The sequence below is a fragment of the Mytilus trossulus genome, chromosome 2 (assembly GCF_036588685.1).
Source record: "Mytilus trossulus isolate FHL-02 chromosome 2, PNRI_Mtr1.1.1.hap1, whole genome shotgun sequence".
Classification (NCBI taxonomy): domain Eukaryota; kingdom Metazoa; phylum Mollusca; class Bivalvia; order Mytilida; family Mytilidae; genus Mytilus; species Mytilus trossulus.
This window is the reverse complement of record NC_086374.1, coordinates 58,156,291-58,183,219: the sequence shown is the minus strand read 5'-3', so window position 1 is coordinate 58,183,219 and position 26,929 is coordinate 58,156,291. Positions and strand designations below refer to the sequence as shown.

Sequence of the window (26,929 nt, the reverse complement as noted above, 5' to 3'; positions counted from 1 at the left end):
AACTTGTGGACAGGATGTTGTGCCACAAACATTCGGTGTCAATATTTCTTTAGTACACCATATCCGGATTTCGACAATAAATGTCTCTTCAGTGATGTTAGGGATCGAAACGGTATTTGGAAGGCCATATAAAAAGTACCCTCATTTTTAGAGAAAGTACCCTCATTTTTAGATTAACTCTTGAATTTTAAGAGTCAATATATAGGATGAACGGATCATAGAAACCGGAGGGAAAATATGATACATGCCCAAACAAAAAATATAAACAAGTCTAAATTGAAAACTACGTTCAAACCTATGACTGCGTTGGCCTTCCAAATACCGTTTCGATCCCTAACATCACTGAAGAGACATTTATTGTCGAAATCCGGATATGATGTACTAAAGAAATATTGACACCGAATGTTTGTGGCACAACATCCTGTCCACAAGTTAACAATTTTTTTTTTCTGTGACGTATTAAATTTATATTCAGATCCATTTTGTTACATCTTGTGATCAATTTTATTTGGCAATCGCCAATGGCAGTCAGCAGGGTTAAAGAACATCAGTTGTTCGACCTGTTAGTCAAATGCGTTTTGTTTAAATATACTTTTTCACTCTTTTGGTCTTTTGGAAAATGTTGTTTGTGCTGTTTTTAGACCCTTCTACAACGAAATTTGTTTGACATGCACACGTATAAAAATTGCGGTTTTTATCCAACGCAGTCATAGGTTTGAACGTAGTTTTCAATTTAGACTCGTTTATATTTTTTGTTTGGGCATGTATCATATTTTCCCTCCAGTTTATATGATCCGTTCATCCTATATATTGACTCTTAAAATTCAAAAGTTAATCTAAAAATGAGGGTACTTTCTCTAAAAATGAGGGTACTTTTTATATGGCCTTCCAAATACCGTTTCGATCCCTAACATCACTGAAGAGACATTTATTGTCGAAATCCGGATATGGTGTACTAAAGAAATATTGACACCGAATGTTTGTGGCACAACATCCTGTCCACAAGTTAACAATTTTTTTTTTCTGTGACGTATTAAATTTATATTCAGATCCATTTTGTTACATCTTGTGATCAATTTTATTTGGCATCGCCAATGGCAGTCAGCAGGGTTAAAGAACATCAGTTGTTCGACCTGTTAGTCAAATGCGTTTTGTTTAAATATACTTTTTCACTCTTTTGGTCTTTTGGAAAATGTTGTTTGTGCTGTTTTTAGACCCTTCTACAACGAAATTTGTTTGACATGCACACGTATAAAAATTGCGGTTTTTATCCAACGCAGTCATAGGTTTGAACGTAGTTTTCAATTTAGACTCGTTTATATTTTTTGTTTGGGCATGTATCATATTTTCCCTCCGGTTTATATGATCCGTTCATCCTATATATTGACTCTTAAAATTCAATAGTTAATCTAAAAATGAGGGTACTTTCTCTAAAAATGAGGGTACTTTTTATATGGCCTTCCAAATACCGTTTCGATCCCTAACATCACTGAAGAGACATTTATTGTCGAAATCCGGATATGGTGTACTAAAGAAATATTGACACCGAATGTTTGTGGCACAACATCCTGTCCACAAGTTAACATTTTTTTTTTCTGTGACGTATTAAATTTATATTCAGATCCATTTGGTTACATCTTGTGATCAATTTTATTTGGCAATCGCCAATGGTAGTCAGCAGGGTTAAAGAACATCAGTTGTTCGACCTGTTAGTCAAATGCGTTTTGTTTAAATATACTTTTTCACTCTTTTGGTCTTTTGGAAAATGTTGTTTGTGCTGTTTTTAGACCCTTCTACAACGAAATTTGTTTGACATGCACACGTATAAAAATTGCGGTTTTTATCCAACGCAGTCATAGGTTTGAACGTAGTTTTCAATTTAGACTCGTTTATATTTTTTGTTTGGGCATGTATCATATTTTCCCTCCGGTTTATATGATCCGTTCATCCTATATATTGACTCTTAAAATTCAAGAGTTAATCTAAAGATGAGGGTACTTTCTCTAAAAATGAGGGTACTTTTTATATGGCCTTCCAAATACCGTTTCGATCCCTAACATCACTGAAGAGACATTTATTGTCGAAATCCGGATATGATGTTTTAAAGAAATATTGACACCGAATGTTTGTGGCACAACATCCTGTCCACAAGTTAACAAATTTTTTTTTCTGTGACGTATTAAATTTATATTCAGATCCATTTTGTTACATCTTGTGATCAATTTTATTTGGCAATCGCCAATGGCAGTCAGCAGGGTTAAAGAACATCAGTTGGTCGACCTGTTAGTCAAATGCGTTTTGTTTAAATATACTTTTTCACTCTTTTGGTCTTTTGGAAAATGTTGTTTGTGCTATTTTTAGACCCTTCTACAACGAAATTTGTTTGACATGCACACGTATAAAAATTGCGGTTTTTATCCAAAGCAGTCATAGGTTTGAACGTAGTTTTCAATTTAGACTCGTATATATATGTGTATGTATATATAACTTAAGCCAATTTAAAGAACTTTAGTGAGCGCGCTCACATACCCCACGTCCCCAAATTGTCATTGGAGGAATAAAATATGTGAAAGAAAAAAGAATAGTATAAGAAGAAAAAAATTGAATCATAATTTCCTGTCAATATGCACATCTACATAGTATGTCCCTATTATCTACAAAGTTTCATGAAATTATGTTGTGTGGTTTCAGAGGAGTTGCGATGACAAACTGTTGCAGAAGTACATTGAAACAAATAAGTTCAAAGGGGCGTAACTCTAAAAAAATATAAATCATAATTTCCTGTCGATATGCACATCTACATAGTATGTCCTTATTATCTGAAAAGGTTTTATGAAATTCTGTTGTGTAGTTTGAGAGGAGTTGCGATGACAAAAAGTTGCAGTAGTATATTGGGAAAATAAGTTCAAAGGGACGTAACTCCTGGAACAAAAAATTGAATCGTAATTTCCTGTCGATATGCACATCTACGTAGTATGTCCTTATTATCTGAAAAGGTTTCATGAAATTCTGTTGTGTGGTTTGGCGTCTGGCGTACTAAATTATAATCCTGGTACCTTTGATAACTATTTACACCACTGGGTCGATGCCACTGCTGGTGGACGTTTCGTCCCCGAGGGTATCACCAGCCCAGTAGTCAACACTTCGGTGTTGACATGAATATCAATAATGGGGTCATTTTTATAAATTTCCTGTTTACAAAATTTTGAATTTTTCAAAAAAATAAGGATATTCTTATCCCAGGCATAGATTACCTTAGCCGTATTTGGCATAACTTTTTGGAATTTTGGATCCTCAATGCTCTTCAACTTTGTACTTGTTTGGCTTTATAAAATAAAATAGTAAATAAGTTCAAAGGGGCGTAACTCCTAGAAAAAAATTGAGTCGCAATTTCTTTTCGATATGCACAACTACATAGTATGTCCTTATTAACTTAAAAGGCTTCGTGAAAATATGTTGTGTGGTTTGAGAGGAGTTGTGATGAAAAGAAACAGGTCTGACGGACGGATGGACGGACGGACGGGCGGACGGACGGACGGACGGACGGACGGACAGGTCAAAACATTATACCCTCCGCAACCCGTTGCCTGAGGTATAATAATGTTAGACTATCAAAATTAGCAAATTTAAAGATCAATCATTGTTGGTCTAAACTTGAGAGAAATTACATAAATATGTTATGGTGTTAGCCCTATACATCCACGTGTTATCCGATGGGAAATGTGTGTCATAAAGTTATAACAGGGTTAGACGTGTATGTAAATATATCCCAATAGCATGAGTTCGAATCCCGGCTAGGAAAATACAAAAATTTGCTTCCGCAAACTTGCATATTTAACATTGTTGTGCTGACATTTAGAGTAATTATGAATATAATAATGTGTTTTCAGTCGTGTATCACGCTGACAAGGAAAAGTAACACTAGGTCACCGAAAGCTGAATTTATTGTTCAGCCTAGGTGGCTGAGTGGTCTAGAGTGCTGATGAAGGATATCTGTTCTCCGAAATATTTAAAATTTGTTCATTTTATTGTTATTTTTTGGTGACGTTGTACCCTTTCAGACTTGTTAAAAAGCTATCTATATATATAGGAGGAACATTTATATATCTATATAGATGAAAATCGCCTTGTGTGCCAAGCCACAATCAATAAAGCGATTTTTTTTAAATCTCCATTCCTTCAATAGATCATCGAAAAATTTAAGGACGAATGGTTTCAAAGGAGAAATTTATTTGCATATTAAAATCAAGTACTGGGCAAACATGTTCGTCATTTTGACTAAATAAATTTTGGCTTTGGATTCACCATGAAAACCCATTCTGTTGACTGATTTGTACAACATAAAATCAGCCATATGTAGATTAAACGATCATTGATATTTTTTTGTCTTTCACATGAATTAAATAGACTTAGACAAATCGTCATGACACAATAAGTACGTGATTGTCTATTCATATTTATGTTATATCAGGACAATCGACAGTCTCTGTATGTCATCTCGATTTGTGATGAGATGGTGTCTAGTTTGGAATACTCACGAAATTCAGGTACCTTATTACGAGCGTATTGTTCTTTTTCACTTTATGATTTTTAAGATATACGTTAAAATATGTTATAAATCAAATATGAGAATTTCAGTCAAATCGATTACTATAAACCAACTTATTTTCGCGGATACTTTATTTCGCGTTTTAACCTTTCTTGACCACTTCGCGGCTATTTAATTTCGCGATTTTCTGATTTTCTTGATAAGGTTTGATAAGAAAAGATCCAAGGTTTACAAATTCGCGACGATTTATATTTGCGTTATTTTTCTACTCGCGAAGGTCGCGAAAATAAATCGCTCGCGAAAATAAGTTGGTTTACAGTATCATGAATTTGACAGATAATGCCCTTAATTAAAAGTTATGAACATATCAGTGGTACATTTTTTGTCAATTTGAATGATAAGCTGAGTTTAATCTAATGATAGGAAGATCTTAATCAAATATGCGCTTTTGGTGATCTATTATTCATCACACCAGACATAATTAATAGCATAAATATAAAACCTTTTTTTAAAACGCCAGAATCTAAGAATATGAAGGAAAATTCATGCAGTTATTATGTTTTGAGAAAAATAAACCTCACACGAAACACCGATAAACATATTCATATTTTAAAGAATGATACACCAATTATAGAATATATGACACTGTTTCTTACCTTTCTTGTATATGTGAAGCCCAGTCCATTTAAAGTCTCGGCCCTGTAGTTCAGAATTTGTAATTTCTAACTTTCCTGCAAAAATGTAAATGACTTTGACATTATCATGGTAAAGTTTCAAATGACAAATTTTGTTTTCCCGCAAATATTCAAAATGGCTGCCGCACAGAGTTCATCTTGGAAAACATGAAATTTACTATAAAAGTACAAGAAGATTATAATTAAAACAATCCAATGTGAATTTAATAATTGGACCGTTTAACAAACAGCCTGAATATAGTTCGTTCTTATGTTGTACTGCTCAGTGTCCCAGGTTAAGGGGAGGGTTGGGATCTCGCTAACATGTTTAACCCCGCCACATTCTGTATGTATGTGCCTGTCCTTAGTCAGGAGCCTGTAATTCAGTGGTTGTCGTTTGTTTATGTGTTACATATTTGTTTTTCGTTCATTTCTTGTACATAAATTAGGCCGTTAGTTTTCTCGTTTGAATTGTTTACATTTTCATTTCGGGGCCTATTATAGCTGACTATGTGGTATGGGCTTTGCTCATTGTTTAAGACCGGTGACCTATACAGTTGTTAATTTCTGTGTCATTTTGTCTCTGGTGGAGAGTTGTCTCGTTGGAAATCATATCACATCTTCTTTTTTTATATTTTAAACAAAAAAGTCGAAATCTCCCTAAGCAATGTTCAAATTCTATAGAAACGCAAACACGCACTTGCTTCAAATGTGTTTTCTGGAAAAAAAATCACTATTGTTTGTTGCTGTGTTACCTATTTGTTTTTCGTTCATTATTTTGAACATAAATTAGGCCGTTAGTTTTTCTCGTTGGAATTGTTTTACATTGTCATTTCGGGGCCTTTTATAGCTGACTTTACGGTATGGGCTTTGTTCATTGTTGAAGGCCGTATGGTGACCTATAGTTGTTAATTTCTGTGTCATTTGGTCTCTTGTGGAGAATTGCATCATTGGCAATCATACCACATCTTCTTTTTTATATATTTTTTATTTTTATATTAAAAAGCTTAATAAGTGCTTCTGGACCATTGTGATAATTCCTGCGGTCTTTTCTTATATCAGCTCTTCATGAAGTAGGTCTCCTAACTTTATTTCATTATGTCACCTGACGGAAGTGACATATTGTCATTTTTCTATGCTCCTTTTGTATTATGGCACTTTAACAGAGTTGGGTGACAAATTGTTATTCTACGTTTCTTTTTTTCTTATTTTCTTCCACACATTTTCGTCCGCCCTAGTTCCTCGACTTTAATGGACCAATGTTCTTGGAACTATACTATAATGAGAATCTCCATGTGAAATTGTGCACCTTGCTAGGGAATGGTAAAAGATGGCCGCCGTTTCCATGGAAACAGGAAAATGCGAAAATCGAAGTGTTCCAAACTGGAAGAAAAACTTTACAAAATGGTAACTGGCATGTACAAAGTTCAAGAATTTTCTAAATGACTGCTGTTACCATGGAAACAGTAAACAAGTGAAAAATTATAAATGTTTTGTAATGAGACCCAACTGTATAAAACTGTATTGAAATGTTCCTGCAATCCATTATGGTTATTTATTTATAGAACATATTATGGAGATATGTTTAGATGATTAATTTTTGCTCGTCACAGTTTTTACTCAATTAATCTCTTTTCTTGATAATTAGCTTGGATTTCATCAACTCATTCAATTTTAAGCTATAACGGCAATGTCATATGTAAGGCAGAAAGGAATTAGTTATTTTTATTTTGGACACCCTAAAGTTCATTCAAACAAATTTTGGTTGACATTCTTTCTACAGTTTGTTTCAGAGGAGTAGATCTTTGAAAATGATTACAACAGATAGATAAAAACTATCCAATAATTGTCATTCGTGTTGCTTTATTTGTAGATAAAACATTGCTGAACTATTTGTAAGAATATTTTATCAAGAGCAATAACTCTTATGAAAGGTTGATTGACAATTTCGGTTACGTTGATTTATTTGATGGTCTTACTTTGCTAGATATATTTGCCATTTAAAGTTTATCTGTAACTATCATAGTTTGTGCAAAAAAAAATAAACTTTCATATTATTGCCTTTCGAAAGCAATAACTCTTATGAGATATCAATTTATATTTTGATCAGTTTAATCTTTTTGTAGATCTTAAATTGATGAACATTTTTGTTGTATAAAATTTATCTTTGTCAAAAGAAATTTCAAGATAATACTCAAAAACATAGAAAAATCTTGAAATTTAATATTTCGCGGGGCGAGAACTCATAACAGGATTCATTTTTTTTGTATGATAGGTCTGAAAATTGTGTGGCAGATAAATCTGAACATGCCAATCATTTTCATTTATATCAGTTTTGCTTCAAATGATTTGTGTTTTTAAAAGATTTAAGCCAAAACCTGCATTTTTTATGGACAAGAATTAAAAAATACTTTATGCTAGATGCCTTACAGATCATACAGCACAAATTTGGCTGGAAACGGTCCACTGGTTTCTGGGGAGATTATCTTTGGCAAAGTCTACACTGGACGACGGACAACTTTCGCAATTGCATGTCAAAAACTCACATGGTCTCTTTTGTCAGATGAGATCAAAATAAAAAGTAGAACTATCATTATCAATAATTGTATAGCATACCATAACTCCTTATTCCTCTATCCTGACTGAAATTAAAGGATGCTTTGGATATCTGTACATCTCCATTTTCTGCGATTAGTATACTTCTTTTAACAATAAATATACTGTCTTCTGGCAAAAGCAGGGGAACTGAACTATCAAAAATACCTTCAACTATGTATACATTTTCGTCTGATTGTTGAATTAATTCAAAAGCATTCGATATGTTCAGTGTTGAAAGCATCGTGATGTCTATGTAAAACTGTTCTACAGTTACCAGCGCTGCTCTCGAGTCAACAAAAAAGTCACAAATCTTTGACTTGATAGTATCTGCGTCTGTGCGACCCCAAAAATTATAGTTGGCTGAAATTGCATGAGTTCTGTTGAATATACTTTCAACCTTGATGTAACATGGCGTTAAAAGGTTGTCAATAAATTTATTTTGAGAGAAAATGTGTTCAACTCCATCTTTAAGGTCTACAAGAGAATGCATCAAGCAACTTTGCACAGTATTTCTGGTAAAATTCAATCTAGCATTAGATATTGTTATAAGGGAAGCTTTGCTATTACTTGACACTTGGGTGTTGTTCATAAATACATTTCCTTGGATATTGATCGGCATAATACTGTCAGGTCCATTAACGGATACTATAGCATACGAGTTCCTGAATGTATTATCAAATACCTTCAAATCTGATTGGTGTCCTACTTTACTGAGTCCTATTACTGGATAGTTGCCACGACAGTTATGGAAACTGTTGCCAATTATATTGATGCTTACCTCCCCTGAATAATATACCTCAACAGATGATCTATCAAAGTTACTTTCAAATGTTGTGTTGATAATCGTAAGGACGGAATAAAGGACGGAATAGTAACACCTATAACAGTTCATATAAACCGATTGTAATCTATTGTTCGATAACTCGGAGTTCATAATAGTGATATTTTCTGTGTAAGGGCTTGCAAACCATCGATAGGAATAAATTCCAATTGATCCAGTATGGCCTTTAATGATGGTGTTATTAACGAAAATACTAGCACGGCGCGCTGAACCTGAATATATACCATGATTGGAGTTACGTTCAATAGAAGACATGTCTATATAAAGGCGTGATAAAACATCATTTAATGCTCTGTTGAACCAATTACCAATCTGTATCCCATATCCAGAACTTAAACTTATATTACATTTTTGTATGAAGAGTGATGGTTTTTCTGTCGTTCCTTGAAACTGTATTCCATATTGATTGTAGATGAATTCTGAGTTTCGGATTTTGAATGTTGTTTCCGGAATAAATTCTTCTTTTGTTACAGTTAAATTAATGCCTTCACTGACTCTTAATGCAGTATTACATGAATAGAAAGTGCCAAAATTTATATCCATGTCTCCACTGGTTCCTTGTACACATATGTCTCCTTGTCTTATAACTGAATATGCTATATTTAAAGTACCTGAAATAAGATGTCATAAAATAATCATAATAAGATGGAGTCATTAAATAATCATAATAAGATTGAGACACAAAATAATCATAATAAGATGGAGTCATAAAATAACCATAATAAAAATAGACGTGAAAATATTGCCCATTAGACAACTACCAACCAGTGACCAAAAGAAGTGGAAGTAAGCAATTATACGTCCTCACATGACCATCAACATTTTAATACAAGTTTCCCTCATTCGGATTAACATAGATACTATAAAAACCTAATTTTCTTACTAAAGTAACAGCATTTTACATTGAATACCAGTTCGATTTTATAAATCACAACAAAATTCACATGATGGGAGTTATTCCCCTTACTTGCTTTATCACTGGAAGATGAATCATAAAAAGTAGATGTGTAAATGTATTGTTCACAAGTAAAGCTTGGTTCACATATTTGCCACAACTACTTAAGATCTCTTAACCTTCGACATATCTTCAACCCAATTGAATGAAAATGCTAAACATGAATTTTATACCTTGTTCTAAAACATTGAAGATAACAACATTTAAAAATTTATAGACAAAAAAAAAAGAAACATTGAATACTTAATTTTGTCAGATTCTACTCAATCACGAAATACCAAAACATCCACTATAACTGTTTAACAATAGATTGAGTATATTGGTACAACTCTATGTCCTTTTCATTGCATTAATATACCAAATAAATAAATAACATGTCATAGCTGATTCAAGCCTTGTCATAAAATTCATAAGTCCGGATCAATCTACTCAAATACAACTAAAATTGATATTTATAAACAGTGTTACTGCAGAGAAATTATAATGAAAACGAACACCACAGTTCACCTATTGAAAAAGATATTTTATATTTATGAAAGTAAACAGATGGGAACACATGAAACATATTTAAAATAAGAAACAACAAATCAATCATCTCACTTTTTAATATATACACAACAACCTTTATGAAGGTCAGGATCAGTAAAACATTGCCACCTAAACATGAGCAGACAAAGATTCCGATCATCAATCATAGTATAAAAACCAGAGGCTCCTACCAGCATGAATTGCTCACATGGTAAAAATATTCCGTTTTGATGTATAGTAATTTTTATCTGTATTGCAATAAATTCTGTTATTTTCGGGCAACAAATTCTTAAAGCGTTATCAAATTGTTCAGTCTTATTCTGTATATTCTGTATTGCATGATCATTTTTGCTGATTACAATATTTATCTATATTTCTTAGTTTATTAGTTCCAAAATCATGAAAATTTGTAAAAAACTTCATTTCAAGATAATAACTCCTTTTAAAAGAGACATCCTATATTTTGGTGATACTGGGTGTTTTGTTTGTATATCCTATGTTTCTGGGCGTCACTGGTGAGTCTTTTGTCGACAAAGCGCGTTTTTGGCGTATTGAATTTTAAACTTGATGCTTTTTGTTATCTATTAATCATGTTTTTCTTTGTCTAATATGTTCTCCTATTTATTTGTATTGTAGTCCTGTAATATTATGTTGTCATTTCAATGTTATATTTAACTTTGCCATTAAAGTGCGAGGTTTGGCATGCCATAAAACCAGGTTCAACCCACCACTTTTATTCCCCTTTAAAAGTGTCCTGTACCTAGTCAGGAAGATGGCCATTGTTATACTATTGTTCGTTTCTGTGTGTGTTGCATTTTAAATTCATGTATTTGGTTTCCATGTTATATTTGTTATTCTCGTGGTGTTTTGTCTGATGCTTGGTCCGTTTCTGTGTGTGTTGCGTTTCGGTGTTGTGTCGTTGTTCTCCTCTTATATTTAATGCGTTTCCCTTGGTTTTGGTTTGTTAACCCGATTTTGTTTTTTGTCCATGCATTTATGAGTTTTGAACAGCGGTATACTACTGTTGCCTTTATCTATATTGTTGAACATTTTGCTACTTACAGTATATTTCTATCTGTTATAATTCTTGGGATAATTGGCAAAACCATCAAAATTTGTAGACCTTCCCTTTTTTAATTTGCCTTGGAGTATTTTTGTTATACTTTTTGTTTAAATTCGTCATTTAGAGACCATAACATTTTTCAGGAGTCATCAAATGGTTCTAGTTATTAACAATGTTGATAAATTTGTAATGACGTTTTGTTTTGCTTCTAGCAGTTTCTTTCGATAATAAAGTTTTAAATAGTTAATAGGCAGAAATATTAAAAATAGCAAAATATTGTCATTTGATTAAGGGTAATACATGTAACTCATAAAGGAGGCATCTTATAACTTTGGTGCAACCAGAAATTTGATCAATATTGACATTCTGAGCATTTAGTCCAGTCAGATTTTCCTTAATTTTCAAGATAAAGGTAAAAAAGTGCGTTTACCCTTATATTCTATTTCAAGCCATGCTTGTTGATTGACTTAAAAAAACAGAAACTTACTTAATACCATAATAAGTATTTCCCTCAAGTTTGGTTGAAGTAAGTTTTTTCGAAGTTCAGATGAGATAATCTTGGAAAACATATACGAAGACAATGAACATCGGTTGACGCAAGTAAACTCATATGGAACAAGATGGTATTCAACTGAGAAAGACTTCCAGTGAATGTCATTTTTATAGTGAGAAAGAGTGGTTCTGAGACAGTTGTGAATTTCTATCCTAATTATTAATCCGTTTTGAAATTTCATTTCAATATATGAATAGTTTCGACACTGTGAGCTAATTCAAACCACCAAGTAATTATTTTTTGTTCCAGTGTAAATTTGAAACTTTCAGGGATTTTTCTATGTCTTAACGCAATAAAATCTGCAACGGTCCCTCATCTAGATGAAAACTCAAACTCAATCAGTAAATTCTGTAAATAACACCCCTTTATACAATTTTCGTGGAGTTTAATACAGTTCACATCCTCTTCGTTTACCCAAGATTGATCTATGTTAGACATTTTTGTCGTTTACACATGTTTTAAAAAGTCTTAAAAAAAATAGTCATTTTAGGACAATGCCTATCATTTGATAACAACTGACAATTTCATCTATACGGACATATTTGCAGTACTTGAATTGATGGTAAAATATTCAAAATAAAAGGCAATGACACAGAAATTTGTAAAATCGTCATTCAAGGTCAATAGCTCTTATAAGGAGTCAGATCCACTGACGATTTCGGCCATTTAACTTATTTGTCGGTCTTGTAATTTTGACCATTGTTGTTAATTAAGTTTCAATTTATCTATTTTCAAGTTTTCAGAATGAAATCCAAAATCGCAAAACATTTTAAAAATCGTGATTATAGGGCAATAACTCTGTTAAGGAGTCGACTAATGATTTGGTCCATGTTGACTTGTAGATCTTGTCATGTTGGTATATTTTTTTTTAAACATGTTAAAGTATCTCTCTATCTATTAAATTAATCACGATTCTAGACAAAAAAGTAGAAAAAGAAAGGTTAAATTCGTTATTCAAAAGAAGTAACTCCTATAGAAGAAGTCTGACAGATTTTAGGTAAACGGATACATGTAGTAGGTATATCTCATCGCAATATTTTGCCAGTGTCAGATTTGTCAGAATTTAAGCAGTTTTTAGTAGCAACAACTTGCATTTTACCCCTATGCTCTTTCTTCATGTCAGCCGTGTGGGTTGGCAGGCAGGTTCCTAAGACAAAGTTTTTTACAACTATATACTGAAATGATGATTACGGCCAAGAAGGTCAAATGTTAACGGACCCCGACGGACAACGACGAATCCCTACGACAGACTATGGATGCCAAGTGATAAGAATAGCGCATTGGCCCCACGAGCCTGGTGAGATAAAGGGAATGTGCATGAAATTTTCAAACAATTTTCTATTTCACAACTTTTAAGTATAGTTCTTCCTAAGGACCATGCAGTCGTATAACAAAGGGTGGTAAAGTAAAAATTTCCAAAGTTCTTTATTTTTGGGGAATTGACTTCCTTTATTATTTTTAGAAATACAAAAAAAAAAAAATTCGTAAAAATAAGGTTTGTGAAAATTTTTGGTCTAAATTTCCCATTACTGTCCATTTCAGAGTACTATACATGCATAGTAATGTGACCCACTTTGTTCATTTCCAATTTTTTTTTGTAACTGTTAATAAGAAAGTTATAATCTGTATATATAAGAAAAACAATACTTTTTTTAAGTTTAAAGAAAAAAAATAATGATAATGATCGTGAAATATGAAATATAAGACCTCAGAATATTGAATTAATCATCAGTGGAATTATCCCAATTACCTCCCTTAGAAGAATGTTTACATAGAGGGCGATGTTTCAATGGCTGCCAATGTTGACAAACAGACGACACATTGTCCATTGCAGAAGTTTACTGGGGGGGAAGTGTGGGTTTTCTGCTACATTTGCCAGAGAAAAAGAATATGTGAAACTTTCTGAATGTACCAAAAACATTTCAAATCATTTAAAGTCTTGCAAGTTGCCAAGTGGCCACCAATCGAAATGGGAGGCAGATGTATCAAGTGAAGGACACCTCATATCATACAGATGTGGACTTTTCAGGTAAGAAAATTATTATTCTCACTTTAAAAAACGTTATAATTGATATTGATTAATGGGCCGGGCAGTTTCAGTGTAGATGCAAAAGAAAAACTGCACAGATTGAGAATGGATCCTGTTAAACTGGAACATGCTTTGGATTTTTTTTTTATCATCAGTTTATACAGGTGTCATCATTTGGAATGAGAACAGTGAAACTAGAACAAGAGACTGTATCTATTCCACAAGTCATAAGAACCTCATGTAACTCTGAGTTAGTCAATATGTATATAACCATTTGCAAGGAGCAAGACTTCTCTGCACTGTCTTCTTCAACACTTTTCAAAATACTATCTTCATGTTCAGCTGCCAAAAAGACAAACTTACGTGGACTTGATAATATTGCTGCAGATGGAAACACAGCATTTTACCTTTTGATTAATTTAACAAAAGAATTGGTAAACATGGAGGTATTAGACAGAGATGATTCAGATGAAATATTGTCAAAGCTAAAAAAAAAAGTAAAATCTACCTGAAAACAGACTATAAGCTCCATGTACAAAAGAATGATAGATGTGATGATCACTGCATTAACTGGGCATTAAGTGATACAAAGGAGAAAGAGTATGCTGTAGAGTGTGACCACCTTCATGATCTAGTGTGTGACAGATGTAACCTGCTACCTGATGTCTTGCAAATGTTGATCGACAGAGTGAATAATACTTCAGGTAAGTGAAAAGTTAAAAAAGAGTTTCAAGTACACATGACTTACAATGAATTACTGTAATTCTGAAATGTGTTTACTACATTGCAAAAATGTGACCAGGTTATAATTGAAATAATTTAAAATCACAGTCTGATTTTATTTTTTTTTAAATTAAACAAGATTTTTTTTCAATATCACAAAAATTAAAATAGAATTTTAATCTTAAATTACAAAATCTAAAAGATAAAAGTACTCAATAATTCCTGAATTTACAGTAACATCGATAGTACATTTACACACAAGGGGGGAAAAGTCACTATCACTGGTGTGGAGTGATTTACTGTGAATTAAAGTGATTTCCAGTGGTCTGTGCTGATAAGTTAGATTATCGTCTTCTTGACAATCAAAATGAAGTAAACATCAATCAGCAAAAACTAAACAGCCTTATCCAATTTGACTGTCATGACTCTAAAGAAGTTATACTAGCTAAACCTAAACAAGAGACTTTTTGATACCGTAGATACTGGTAAATTTAACTAATTTATTCTCATAAATTTGTAAAAACAGTTCAATTGAGAAAACAAATGTCAGTCTGATTTAATTCATCATGTTTATGTACCAAAAAAGATACGACCAAGCAATACAAATTTGTATTTATATACATTCCATGACATACATGTATGATGTATATATGGTTTTTTTAAGATAACAATGAGATAAGCTGAAATATTATATTTATTATTATAAGTTATAAAAGCATAAAAGCAAAATGAATATAAATTTGTTGGACATATGACAGTGTATAAAAATGCTACTGGATTGAATGAAATTTTTGGTGTGTGTGAAGCACATATCATATGTTAAATTTAATTTTATATATCTCTTATTGATCCACAGAGCTAACAAATGAAGAAAAAGAAGAACATTTAAGAGATTTGGAGGCATGTAGCTACAAAATAGAACTTTGGAAAGCCCATCTATTAAAAACTGTAAATCAAGATGAAGCTAGAACCAAAATATTTGATGACCTTAATGAAAACTCTGCTGTAATTGTAATAGACTGGGCTATGAAATTTCTACCGGCACTTCATAGAGAAAAGATGACAGACTTCTTTGGGCAGAAAGGACTTTCATGGCATGTTGCTGTGGCAATTTACAAAGATTCTGATCAAAACTTGAAGGTATTATTTATACATGTACCTAATGTGATCTTTTTTTTAGGAATTACTGTAATATTGTTTGTCTATGAAGAAATAACATTAAAAATGTGGTGCACACTAAATAACCCACATATTTTAAAGTGTGCACCCTTTTTTTTAATGTTATTTGGAATAGACTAAAAAAAACATTATACAGTCATTCCTGATAATTTTAAAGTTATTAATTCTATTTAAACCAACTTAAGTCATGAAAAACTGTTGATGACGTCCCAGTCACATGACATACTTATGTTGATGAGATGATAAACAAAACACTGTCAGCCAATCAGACGTTACAACCAAAAATTAAACTATTTGTAAATGTGAAGTATTGTGAAGTATACATGTTCCACTTAATCAATACATTACTCCTTAAACTTTTGTAATTAAACACAAGTACTGTAAATTTAGAAATCCTGTGTGTTTTAATTATAATTATGTTCAATATTTTTCAGCATAACACATTTGTCCATTGCTTTCACTCTGTGAAGCAGGATTGGTTCACAGTTGCATCAATAATGGAACACCTAATTTCTCATACGAAATCAGTCATACCGTCATTAAAGGAAGTGTCTGTTGGATCAGATAATGCTGGTTGCTACCATTGTGGTCACTTCTGGTTGTCATTGAATGGAATAAGTGAACGAACAGGTAAGTGTATTTAGGTGTTATTGAACAAAATTTGTATATATGAATTACATCTTACGGCTGTTCCAGATTCCAACAGATTTATCTGGAAATTAGGCACTGAATTAAGTTAATTTTGTAAGTTAAAGTTTAATGATATGGGTAAAAGGTTTTTTTCCTGTTCTATCTAAGTCAATTAGCCTGGTCACTTCGTTTCAGAATCTAATGCATTATGGGTAATCTATGAAAAACGTACACCACAATGTTGTGATTGGTTAAAAACGTTCTAAACAATTGAAATGCAACCAATGACGTAACTTTATTTTCATTTCAGTTTCTGAAAAGACGACTTCAGCTATAAGATCTCTAACCACTTGGCTTCAATTTTATAAATGTGCATGTAGTTGCGTTGAAGATATTATAATGTACATTTTGTACTAAATAACTATTGTTAAAATAGGACTGTCACATGATCTTTATTTCATGGTTCATTGATTATAAGGTTGAACTTTGTTGAGCTGAAGTTTATATAACCTCAAACTAAGTAATTTTTATTCAGTATATTTTGGGAAAAATGAGAAAATCAACCAAAAACTTACAACAAAAGACTCATTTGTGCAGAGCTATCACCCTTTTCAATGTTAATTTTCATAAGAAATTAAAATTCAAATTTGAGTTTTCCTCAAGTTAGGTTTTATGGGACTTTTTTATGCCCAACCAATGATAGTAGAGGGCATTATGTTTTCTGGTTAGTGCATCCGTCTGTCCGTTTGTTCGTTAGTCTGTTCGTCTATTTTTGCGGCTTCAGGTTAAAGTTTTGGGTCACGGTAGTTTTTGGTGAAGTTGAAGTTCAATCAACTTGAAACTTAGTACACTTGTTCCCTATGATATGATCCTTCTAATTGTAATGCCAAATTAAGGTATTGACCCCAATTTCACGGTCCACTGAACATATAAAACGATAGTGCAAGTGGGGTATCCGGGTACCATGGACGCATTCTTGTTTTGTGTTTATTTGGGACGTAATGCTATATTAGAAGATTAGAACTAAAACATTTTCTGTTGCAATTAGTTTGAGGTTCAAACTTAGTTTGACTGGACTGAAAGAAATCTGTTTCCCATGACACAATCTTTATGTATTTAAACTTCATTTACATATTAAATTACATTTATATTTGTTTTAGTTGCAGACATATTCCTGTGAGCAAAAGAGTACAGGAATCATCATTAATTGAGGAGGATTTTTCTGGTTCCGAGAAAAGTGGAAACATCAAAACTAGCAGCAACACTATCCAAAATGACAATCAACCTGCAGATCTAGCTTCAAGTGATTCTCTATGTGAAGGAAATCCAGAGGTAACAAATGAATCTTCGTACATGTTTAAGTGCCCAATAACAGGATGCACTAAAATGTATATGAAGCACCATTCACTAGAAATTCATTTGTTGCTTGGTAGGCATAATTTCAAGTTAAAAAGGAAATCCACATACGATGAAATTAAGATTCGTTGGATACAATTATGTAATGATGTATCCACAGATGTGAGAACAACCTCTGAGGGAGCATCTTCTAGAATTCAGTCCAGTCCGCTAACTATTTTGTCAAAGGGATGGGCCTTAAAGAAGGACAAGAAAGCTGTTAGATTTTCCTCTGACTTAAAGAGTTTTCTATCAGAAATGTATGAAAATGGAGAAAAAACAGGTGAAAAAGTAACATCAAGTGATGCTGCTGTAAAAACTCGACAGGCTAGGTTGCCAGATGGTACAAAAAGATTTCAGGTGAATGAATACCTTGATTCATCTCAAATAACATCATTTTTCTCAAGACTAACTGTAGCAGGAAAAAGAACAGAAACAAGAGCAGCTAAAGTTGTTGTAGACGTGGTAGATGATGAGGATTTAGAAGCTGTTTTAGCTGAAATTGAAAATCAGAGGATAAGAAACATTACTATGTCTGATTGAATGTAAAATTTTAAACAAATGTATGATGAAGTATTATTTATAGACAATATTATTGAAAATGTGGTTTATTCATGTATTTCTCTTATGATGCTTATGGTTCTGCATCGTAATCTCCACTTTATTTTTCATCTATCTGTCTAATCACCAATATCTTTTACTGATAGTATGGGTAGGATGTTTGTGAAATGTCACACAATTATTTACATAAGGTTGATGTGCATACAGATAAATGTATAACATTTCAATGAAATTTGTTAATTAATTTTAGATAAAATCAGGGTTCTTTTTAAACACTTTTTGTAAAAGAAAAATCCATTAGAATATAGGGGATGCTGGGGGATGCTGCAGCAGTGTTGCATATTTGTTTGGGGCAATGTATTTTTTTTTTTAATAAGTCAGGGGCGTAGCTATACCAAGATGGTGTGTACTCAACACAGGGGAAGAAGTCATTTAGCCAGAAGTTTGGAGTAAATGGTGCTAAATCCTGCATTGTAACAATTTTCTTGGGCTTAAAAGTACCTCACAGAAATCTTTATTTCCATAGTAACCAGTCAAAGTTTTGAAAATGATTGAATTTGAAAAAAAAAAGTTATTTAGAGAAAAATAATTTCTAATGAAAAGTTGGTTTTGCTTGATACAATGTACTAACTTTCAGAACGAGTCTTATTTTTTAAATTTTTACCAAACAAGGGAAACAAGGGAAATCTCAAAGCGTATGAATCGTCGAGCATTGGTTTCTTTTAAATGTCATATTTTATTTCATCAACTATTTTGAAAACTTCAGAAACGTTGTAAAGAGGCATTGCATATATGTTTTAATTGTGGTCTGATGAATTGAGGACTCCAACATCTTAATTGCTTACATCAGCAACGTAATCATCATGCTGATTCTGTAAATCATTACTTTATTACTTTAACATGTATAAGTAGCTTAATTCTTACTTGATTTACCATACTTTTATTTTTGTCAAATTTCGGATGTGTACTTAACTGGGTTTTGGCGTATGTGTTGCTACGAGCCTGTAAGTAAGTTTTGTTTAAAATAAATAATCATTATAAAAGGAACTATTTTTGTGCTATGGTGTTATTGCAAAAACGAGATATCAAATTAATTACTGTCAGAAATAGAAAGTTTTGATAATTGGGGTGTGGGTGCGAATTTGCATTAAAATTTATTTCATTTGTTGTGAAAAAAAAACATCCTTCTGGGGTACAACTACAAAATAAAATGAAATTCGGGTACTGTATGAAATGCTAGTACAAATTAAGTTAACATTTTTTGGGTCAATAATTATATTCTAGCTACCACTTTTATTTTAAATTTGTGCACATGCCCAAATACATTTACAAACGTATAGTGCTTTGATTCTTTTAAAGTAAACTTGATATTTATATTGAATATATCTGGAGTCATTTCTTGGTGTCATTTATAAAACCTGATTTAGAGATACATTGTACATGCATATGTATATGTTATATAGATCAAACTTAACTAAAGTTTTGTGTTGTTGATTTCTAGAAGTATAAGAGTAATATGTTTGAGACGCTGTAGTTTAGGTTCTTATAAACTTCTAATAATTTTCCATGTCTATCTTAAGTAGAAATATGGAAACTTTTTTAGACACACCCCGACCAGAGAGCAGAAAACAGCCTTATACGATTAAGGTGTCTTCCAAAGCAGGTGAGAAAACCCTGCTCTTGAAAACTGTGTTCAGCAAGCACCCAAAACAACAAAATATACTAGTTCAGCAAATTACACTAAACTCTGAAACATATGAATATGACCCAATATCATTATAAAACACACAATAATAACAAAGGCTAGATATTACTCAGACCTGCAACGGGTGCAAAAATGTGGTGGGGTTAAACATGTGTTGTGAGATCTCAATTCTATACCTCTAGCATATGTGGAATAAACAAATACATCTATAGATCTATTTGCACAGTAAAACTTATTTAAAGAAGGTCAAGTCCAATGTGCAAATGGGTAATAGAAGAAACTAAACAAATGACAATGATAAACACCAATTCTAATATGACGACCTATTATTGTCACCAGTATATTCAAAGTATATCTTCATATAAAGCACAAGCCAAAATACACAAAACTAGCTGTTTCATGTCACTCATTTATCATGTTTTAAAATACTACATGTAGAAGATAATCAAAATAGTCAAAATCAAAACCCAGTTTTCATAGGCAAATATTCAGATACAATGTAGTTATTTATCTCTATATATTATAATGCCAAATAAAAAAATCAGTCCATTTCAATTAATGTTTAATGGTTAATTTTCATAAAATGAAAATCCAGATAAATGATGTTATCAACTCCATGGCTAGGAAACAAGGTGACTTTATCCCCTTCACTCAAAGTAAAATAATCGATTAGTGCTGTTTCAAATTGTCCTTATCCCCCTACCACCCCAAAATAAGAGAGAAATTTACTCTCTTCTCTGTTGGGCTTTCCTGCAATACACAATGCTGTAGAAATAGGAAGAGAAAAATTGTTTTTTTCAATATTTTGCTTTTACTCCAGGTTATCTGTGGATTATATATGTTTTAACTGGATAAAAACTGAAAAAATAAGGAAAACAAATTTGAGCCAAAAGTGAAACGGAATGAGAAGCCATAAGACATGATTATCATTACTTTTTATTCTGTAATAATTCTTATCTTATTCTGGACCTTTAAAAAAAGTACACCTATTTCATTTCCATGGTTGCAAAAAAAAAAATCAGTCTTTTAAAAAAATCACATTTTTTTTATTTTTGAGCTTGTAGCTATGGTGCTGATTTCGTTGCTATGCAAATTGTTTTATCTTTTCTCATTATCATTAAATAATTTTATTTAAATAAATCCTTTTTTATATATCCACCAGGGCATATTACTTACTGTCCAATTATTACATCATTTTAGTGGTATTTTGAACCTCAAAAGTGTGTAAACATTGAGTCTTGTTGCTATGGCAACGCATGGGACAAAACAAAAACCACTTTGCAGAAAAAAGTTTTTTATCATATACTACAATATGACAATTGTTTGGATTGATTTTGAAACAACCCATTTACCACCTTCTGCATGGTCCTTACGAAGAACTGTACTTAATATTTTATTTTTGATTGCATGACTATTAGGACTAACAGACAGATAGACAAGGTGTTAACCTATAGTTCCCTTTTAACTTCACAAGTACACAAGGAAAGTAAAAATATTAAGACATATTTGTTTTTACTTCAATAGTTCAAGACATAATTCATATATCCAAAGATAATTGATTTATCAATATATTAGTTTAAAAAAAAATGACATTCTTAATTTAGTTTCATTCATCCTGATCAACATGATTTGTGAAGTGCTTTTCTGTCCTGTGATAAGTTATAAACAAAATGAGTGTTTTCATCCACAATTTATTCTATCTTCAACTATATTAAAGAAAGTTGAAACTGTAGCATAATTACCTCCTGGTTCAACTTCTATACCTTTCCATTTGTTCTTGAAGCTTGTAACAGGATAATCTGAACTGAACATTGTTGTTAATCCTGGAATTCCTTTCGTTACCAATGAGCCTTAAAACATATAAAATATATTAAATTGCTACATTCACATGGAGAAGGAGAACACCAATCACAGGTTCTGCAGTATAAAATTGAATGCTGTTTCTTATCTTTAATCACAGTGATAGCAAGTGCATCCCATTTTGCAGGAAGTGGGGAAGCAGATTTTGAATCTGAAAAATTAAAACATTAAAAGCAAAAGACAGATATTTTCTAGTGACATAGCAAACAATTGCATACGAAAAGGTCGCCGAGTTATCATATAGATCATAGCTCGTAAAATATTCATCAAATAAAAACCATTATATAAAATTTAATGTATAATTATCACCGGGATTAATTTATTGTTATTTAGTAAAATATTGATAAAAAAAAAAAACATTGTTATAAATGTATAATTATCACTGGAATAATAATTTATTGTTATATAGTTATATCAGCTATCGATATTTACAAAATATATTGTCATCACTTTGTTTCAAGCTATGTATTGGTTACCTAGACTTCAAACAATGATATCCTTTCATTTAAACTAATTTACAACTAAAATGCTTATTACTAGTTTTTTACTACTATAACATAAATTATCATTTAGAGAGAAGCAAAAAAATACCAGAGGTACATTCAAACTCACAAGTCAAAAACAAACTGACCACATCATGGCCAATAAAAGAAAAAGCCAAACAGACAAACAACAACACACAAAACATCATAGAAACCCAAAAGACTGGGCAACACGAACCCAACCAAGAACTGGGAGTGATCTCAGCTACACTACCAACAATTTGACTAGCGTTTACATGTACATTAAATGCCGTTATAAAAACAGTACTTTTAGGAAACATTACTAATCAGTACATTAAATGCCGCTATATAAACAGTACTTTTAGGAAACATTACTAAACAGTACATTAAATGCCGCTATATAAACAGTACTTTTAGGAAACATCACTATTCAGTACATTAACTTTTATATCATTTTCAGTAATGTTGGGAAAAAGTTGATTACAGTACTGAAAATTACAGTTATTTTTCAGTACTGAAAATTTGAGTCATTTTTCAGTACTGAAAATTTCAGTAATTTTTCAGCACTGAAAATTTCAGTCATTTTCAGTACTGAAAATTTCAGTCATTTTTCAGTACTGAAAATTTCAGTCATTTTTCAGTACTGAAAATTTAATTATTTTACAGTACTGAAAATTCAATCATTTTTAAGTACAGAAAGTTGTAGTCAAATTCAAGACCTTATTAAAAAAAACTCTGTTATGCTATCACAAGGGGCCCTATCACAAATATCATTAGCCCCAAAGGTGAATTGGGAATAGAAATATTCTCACTTGGTCCTGTTCCGATCGGCAGTAAAAAGCTTGTTAAAGCGGGGTGTCCGTCTGGCTGTGAAAGATGTATCAAGTTTTCAGCTACGTCCTGTCAGAATGCAAATATCGAGGTTTAATCCAATGCCTCGAGTAAAGAGAGTGACAAGATCTCTGCACGTAAAGAACCCTTGCAACAACTCTTCTTGTTGCATGGCAAAATGTTTGTCCCTTACTTATATACCTTTATTTTCCAGTGAAAGTCGAAATTCCCACTGATCATCATCGGGATGGGCCTCTATTATTAAAAGACCTACTAGTACCTGTTGTATTTATTGTTAACTTGTTCTCGTCCAGAACCATCGTGACATTTTTGCCACTGGACATAAAGCAATCAACAATCAATAAAAAATAATCTTCAACAAATATCATAAGTTGGTTTGGGATAAAAACAAGAATTTTATTTTAAAACTCCATGGCTATATTTATTCTTTCATTTCAACACATTAATACATTAAAGAGGATTCTTTTGATAAACTTTATGACCACATTCGTTATGTGCCTGTTTCAAGCCACGACTTCTCATTTTTGATTGTTGTTATTTATTGTATGTCATGACTGGTGTTATTCAATGTTTTTGGCGTAAACCAGTGCGGGTTTTTTTTCCCCGACGATTTGTTTCGCTAGTTATCAAGATGACTTTTACAGCTTTCCATGCGCAATGATGTTTTCATTGATGATTTATGTGAAAGGCGGAAAAGGAGCTGTCATAAAAACAGTCAAATTCAATCACATTAGCAACAAATACAAAACTATCAGACAGGGGTCACCAATACAGTTTTTCAATATTAGGCAGTCAGCACCATACAAGAAGTTCTGAATAGGTCCGAGAGAAAAAAAATAGATGTCATCTAGATGTAAACCACAATGTCAGAATATCGTTCATCAAACTAAATGCATAACTACACAAAGACATATCTATAGCATGACTTTGTCCGACTTGGGACAGAGGTGCATATAAATATGGCGGGTTAAACCGATTTTGTCGACGTCTGACGTTGAACATTATGGTTATTTATATAATATCCTTGTTCTGTTGTTGTTAGTTGGGAGGCTTACCACATCTCCTTGTTTTATTAATAGAACTAAATATGTAGATTATATATATGCAGTCGTCTATATTAAAACTGTTACTCTTTCATACTTTCTTGTAGCACTTGAAATGCAATGACGTCTTTAATATAGTTCACGTTTCTCTTATAGATAGAAAAGATTCTTTTGATACCATGTCAGTTTGTTATCAGTAATAATTTAAAAGTAATTTAAAAGAATAAGCACACGTTTCAAGATATTTTTATAACATTAACCTTGGATCAAGTCAGGAACATGTAGTCTAGTGGTTGTGGTTGGTTCATTTCGGTCATATTCATTGTTTGTAAATTTTTTTGTTATACATGTACATTTGGCAGTTAATATTCTGATATGAATTGTTTCATATTCATATTTCACATGTTTAAACCTTTTATAGCGACTTTTACTCACTCTATGAAGGTCGTACAGTCGACTACAATTGCGTGTATCTACCTAAAACATTGGTGAATTATTATAGTTGTATCATTGAAAATTATAACAACATTCCTTATTTTTACCAACACTGATATTTTCTATTCAACAGCAAGAAAATAGAACTTTGCTTCGTATTGTTCTTTGTGTGGTTTTAATATAGCATAAGAATTTTGACAGCAGTATATTTTGAATGAAAAGCTGGACTAATTTTAAGGGTAGTAAGGCAGAATCCAATTGAAATACATAATTCTAAATATGAAAAGCAATGTTAGTTAAATCTCCACAAAACAGTAACACTTCTACAAAAGATATTTCAGTCGATTACTAATTGGAGTCTTATTCGGTTTTACTAGTAAAAGAGTGTTCAATTGCAAAAAAATGATTTTTTTTTGTCCTTGACCTAAAGCACTTTCAAAATCACGGTTAGTGTAAAAAGATCTAAACTACAGACAAATGTTCTACCTTTGAACTTAAAGTGAATCGATCTACTAGTATCACATGATTTTTTTTAATTGGAAATGAATTCGAATCGAGTCTTCACAAGAATTTAACAGTAACTGAACATATTGTAGATAATATTTTTTGGGGTCGTGAGCATGTTTTATACAACCTATCTTTATTTCTTTTTTGTTGTTCAAATTTCTTGGTCCTCAACAATAAAAGTGAGTCCTGAAAGCTCTAACCAATAATGTCTCAGACAAATACAACTTATAAGATGCAACGAGAATGCTCAAGCGGAAACGTTTCGCCTGCTTTTATATTCACGAATTATTTTATGCTGATAGACCAAGGTTAGAGTTTTAGTACAGGTGTCACATACATCACACATTGTCAAAGATCCATGAAATGAAGTCAATGTGAGATAAACCAATTTAAGTCAGAAAGACATGTATAGCTGACAATCATTATACACGCGTAATATAGTTTTTCTATTGCTTATCTCATACAAGAAACAGCCAAAAACAATGAAAATTACATATTGACCAATGAACCATGAAAAAATAAAGTCAAGGTGACTCGTCAGATGACCCCTGTTAGACAAGACATTTAAATCATAAAATCATTTCATACACTATATCTAGTTTTATATACTAGTATTACTAAAAGAAATAGACAAAAAACTAAATTTAACATTGACTAATGACCTGTGAAAATTAGACAAATAATAGTTCACAAGACACATAGAAAACTAATGACTAAGCAACACGAATCCCACCATGGGTTTGATCTCGGGTGCTCCTGAAGGGTATGCTGATCCTGTTCCACATATAAATGTATCACCCATCCTGTTGCTCATGTTATTACAAACCCGTTAAATAGTCCAATTCGGTAGTTCATTTATAGGTAAGTGAGAAAATAACATAATAAAAATAGAAATTTGTTTTCAAGCAGGCCAACAGACATAATACAGACTTTCGTTATACATGTATAAGCCACAAGGTATGAAGCCTCCAGTTAAAGTCAATTACCATATAAAATATAAAGCTCAATACAAATAGCTAACGCCGTAGGATTGTTATCTGTATCTTTCGCATGTCACAGGCACGACAATAAAGCAAGAAGACAAGCAAAGTCATGTACATCGATGACTCGCATCCTGGATTTTAGTTGTATTTGTTGATCAACTTTGAAACAAATTACTCAGGGAAAAGGGTCTTACTTGCAAAAGACAAAACGAAAGATGTTTTTCTTATCCATTTATCAACTTAATATTCTAAAAATAATTTATTCAAACGCCTCTACCAAGGTAGGAACCTTCTCATTGCTTGTCTCATGTCAAAAAAACATTAAAAAAATCTTTGTTGATTTAGTTTTCATTCACAATGCAGAGCATGCTACATGTTTCCCTTTTGATTTTTGTTTGGTGTTTTTTATCGATTGATTGCTCTTTCGGTCTCTTTAAAAATACTCCACCACTGTATGTCTCTTACAGTTTTGTTTAAATGTTCTTCCCTGCACATAATTACTTATTTGTATGTTATATTCTTGTAGGATGTTGATTCAATGATAAAATCCTGTTTAATAAACCGTATTAGACTCTAGGAATTCTTCATTCTGTTGCTGAAATCTAAAAATAAAATTCAGGGTACAATTTTCTTAAATAATCATCAAATACTACGGTAACCTTACCAATCAGGGTTATTATTAAGGAATTTTAAGATGAGTCCATATATTTAGCATTTCTGACACGTGCAATGGTGAGATTAAGGATTTTTTGTGATTTATAAT

At 32.1% G+C, this 26,929-nt stretch overlaps 1 protein-coding gene and 1 long non-coding RNA gene across 2 annotated transcripts in view; both read right to left on the bottom strand.

Annotated features, from left to right (window-relative positions):
• Positions 1-23,497, bottom strand: part of LOC134705893 (uncharacterized) — a 64,296-nt gene extending 40,799 nt beyond the window's left edge. Inside the window, exons 1-4 of the mRNA XM_063564608.1 lie at positions 23,458-23,497; positions 21,726-21,833; positions 7,840-9,273; positions 5,206-5,280 (exon numbers count right to left, since the gene is read on the bottom strand). Coding sequence (XP_063420678.1) covers positions 5,206-5,280; positions 7,840-9,273; positions 21,726-21,833; positions 23,458-23,497 — 1,657 coding nt within the window. The remainder of the gene's footprint in view (positions 1-5,205; positions 5,281-7,839; positions 9,274-21,725; positions 21,834-23,457) is intronic.
• A 2,966-nt stretch (positions 23,498-26,463) lies between these two features.
• The window catches only part of LOC134705266 (uncharacterized), a 54,414-nt gene continuing 53,948 nt past the window's right edge, over positions 26,464-26,929 (bottom strand). The window contains exon 3 of the long non-coding RNA XR_010105521.1: positions 26,464-26,768. This is a non-coding gene — a long non-coding RNA (uncharacterized LOC134705266). The remainder of the gene's footprint in view (positions 26,769-26,929) is intronic.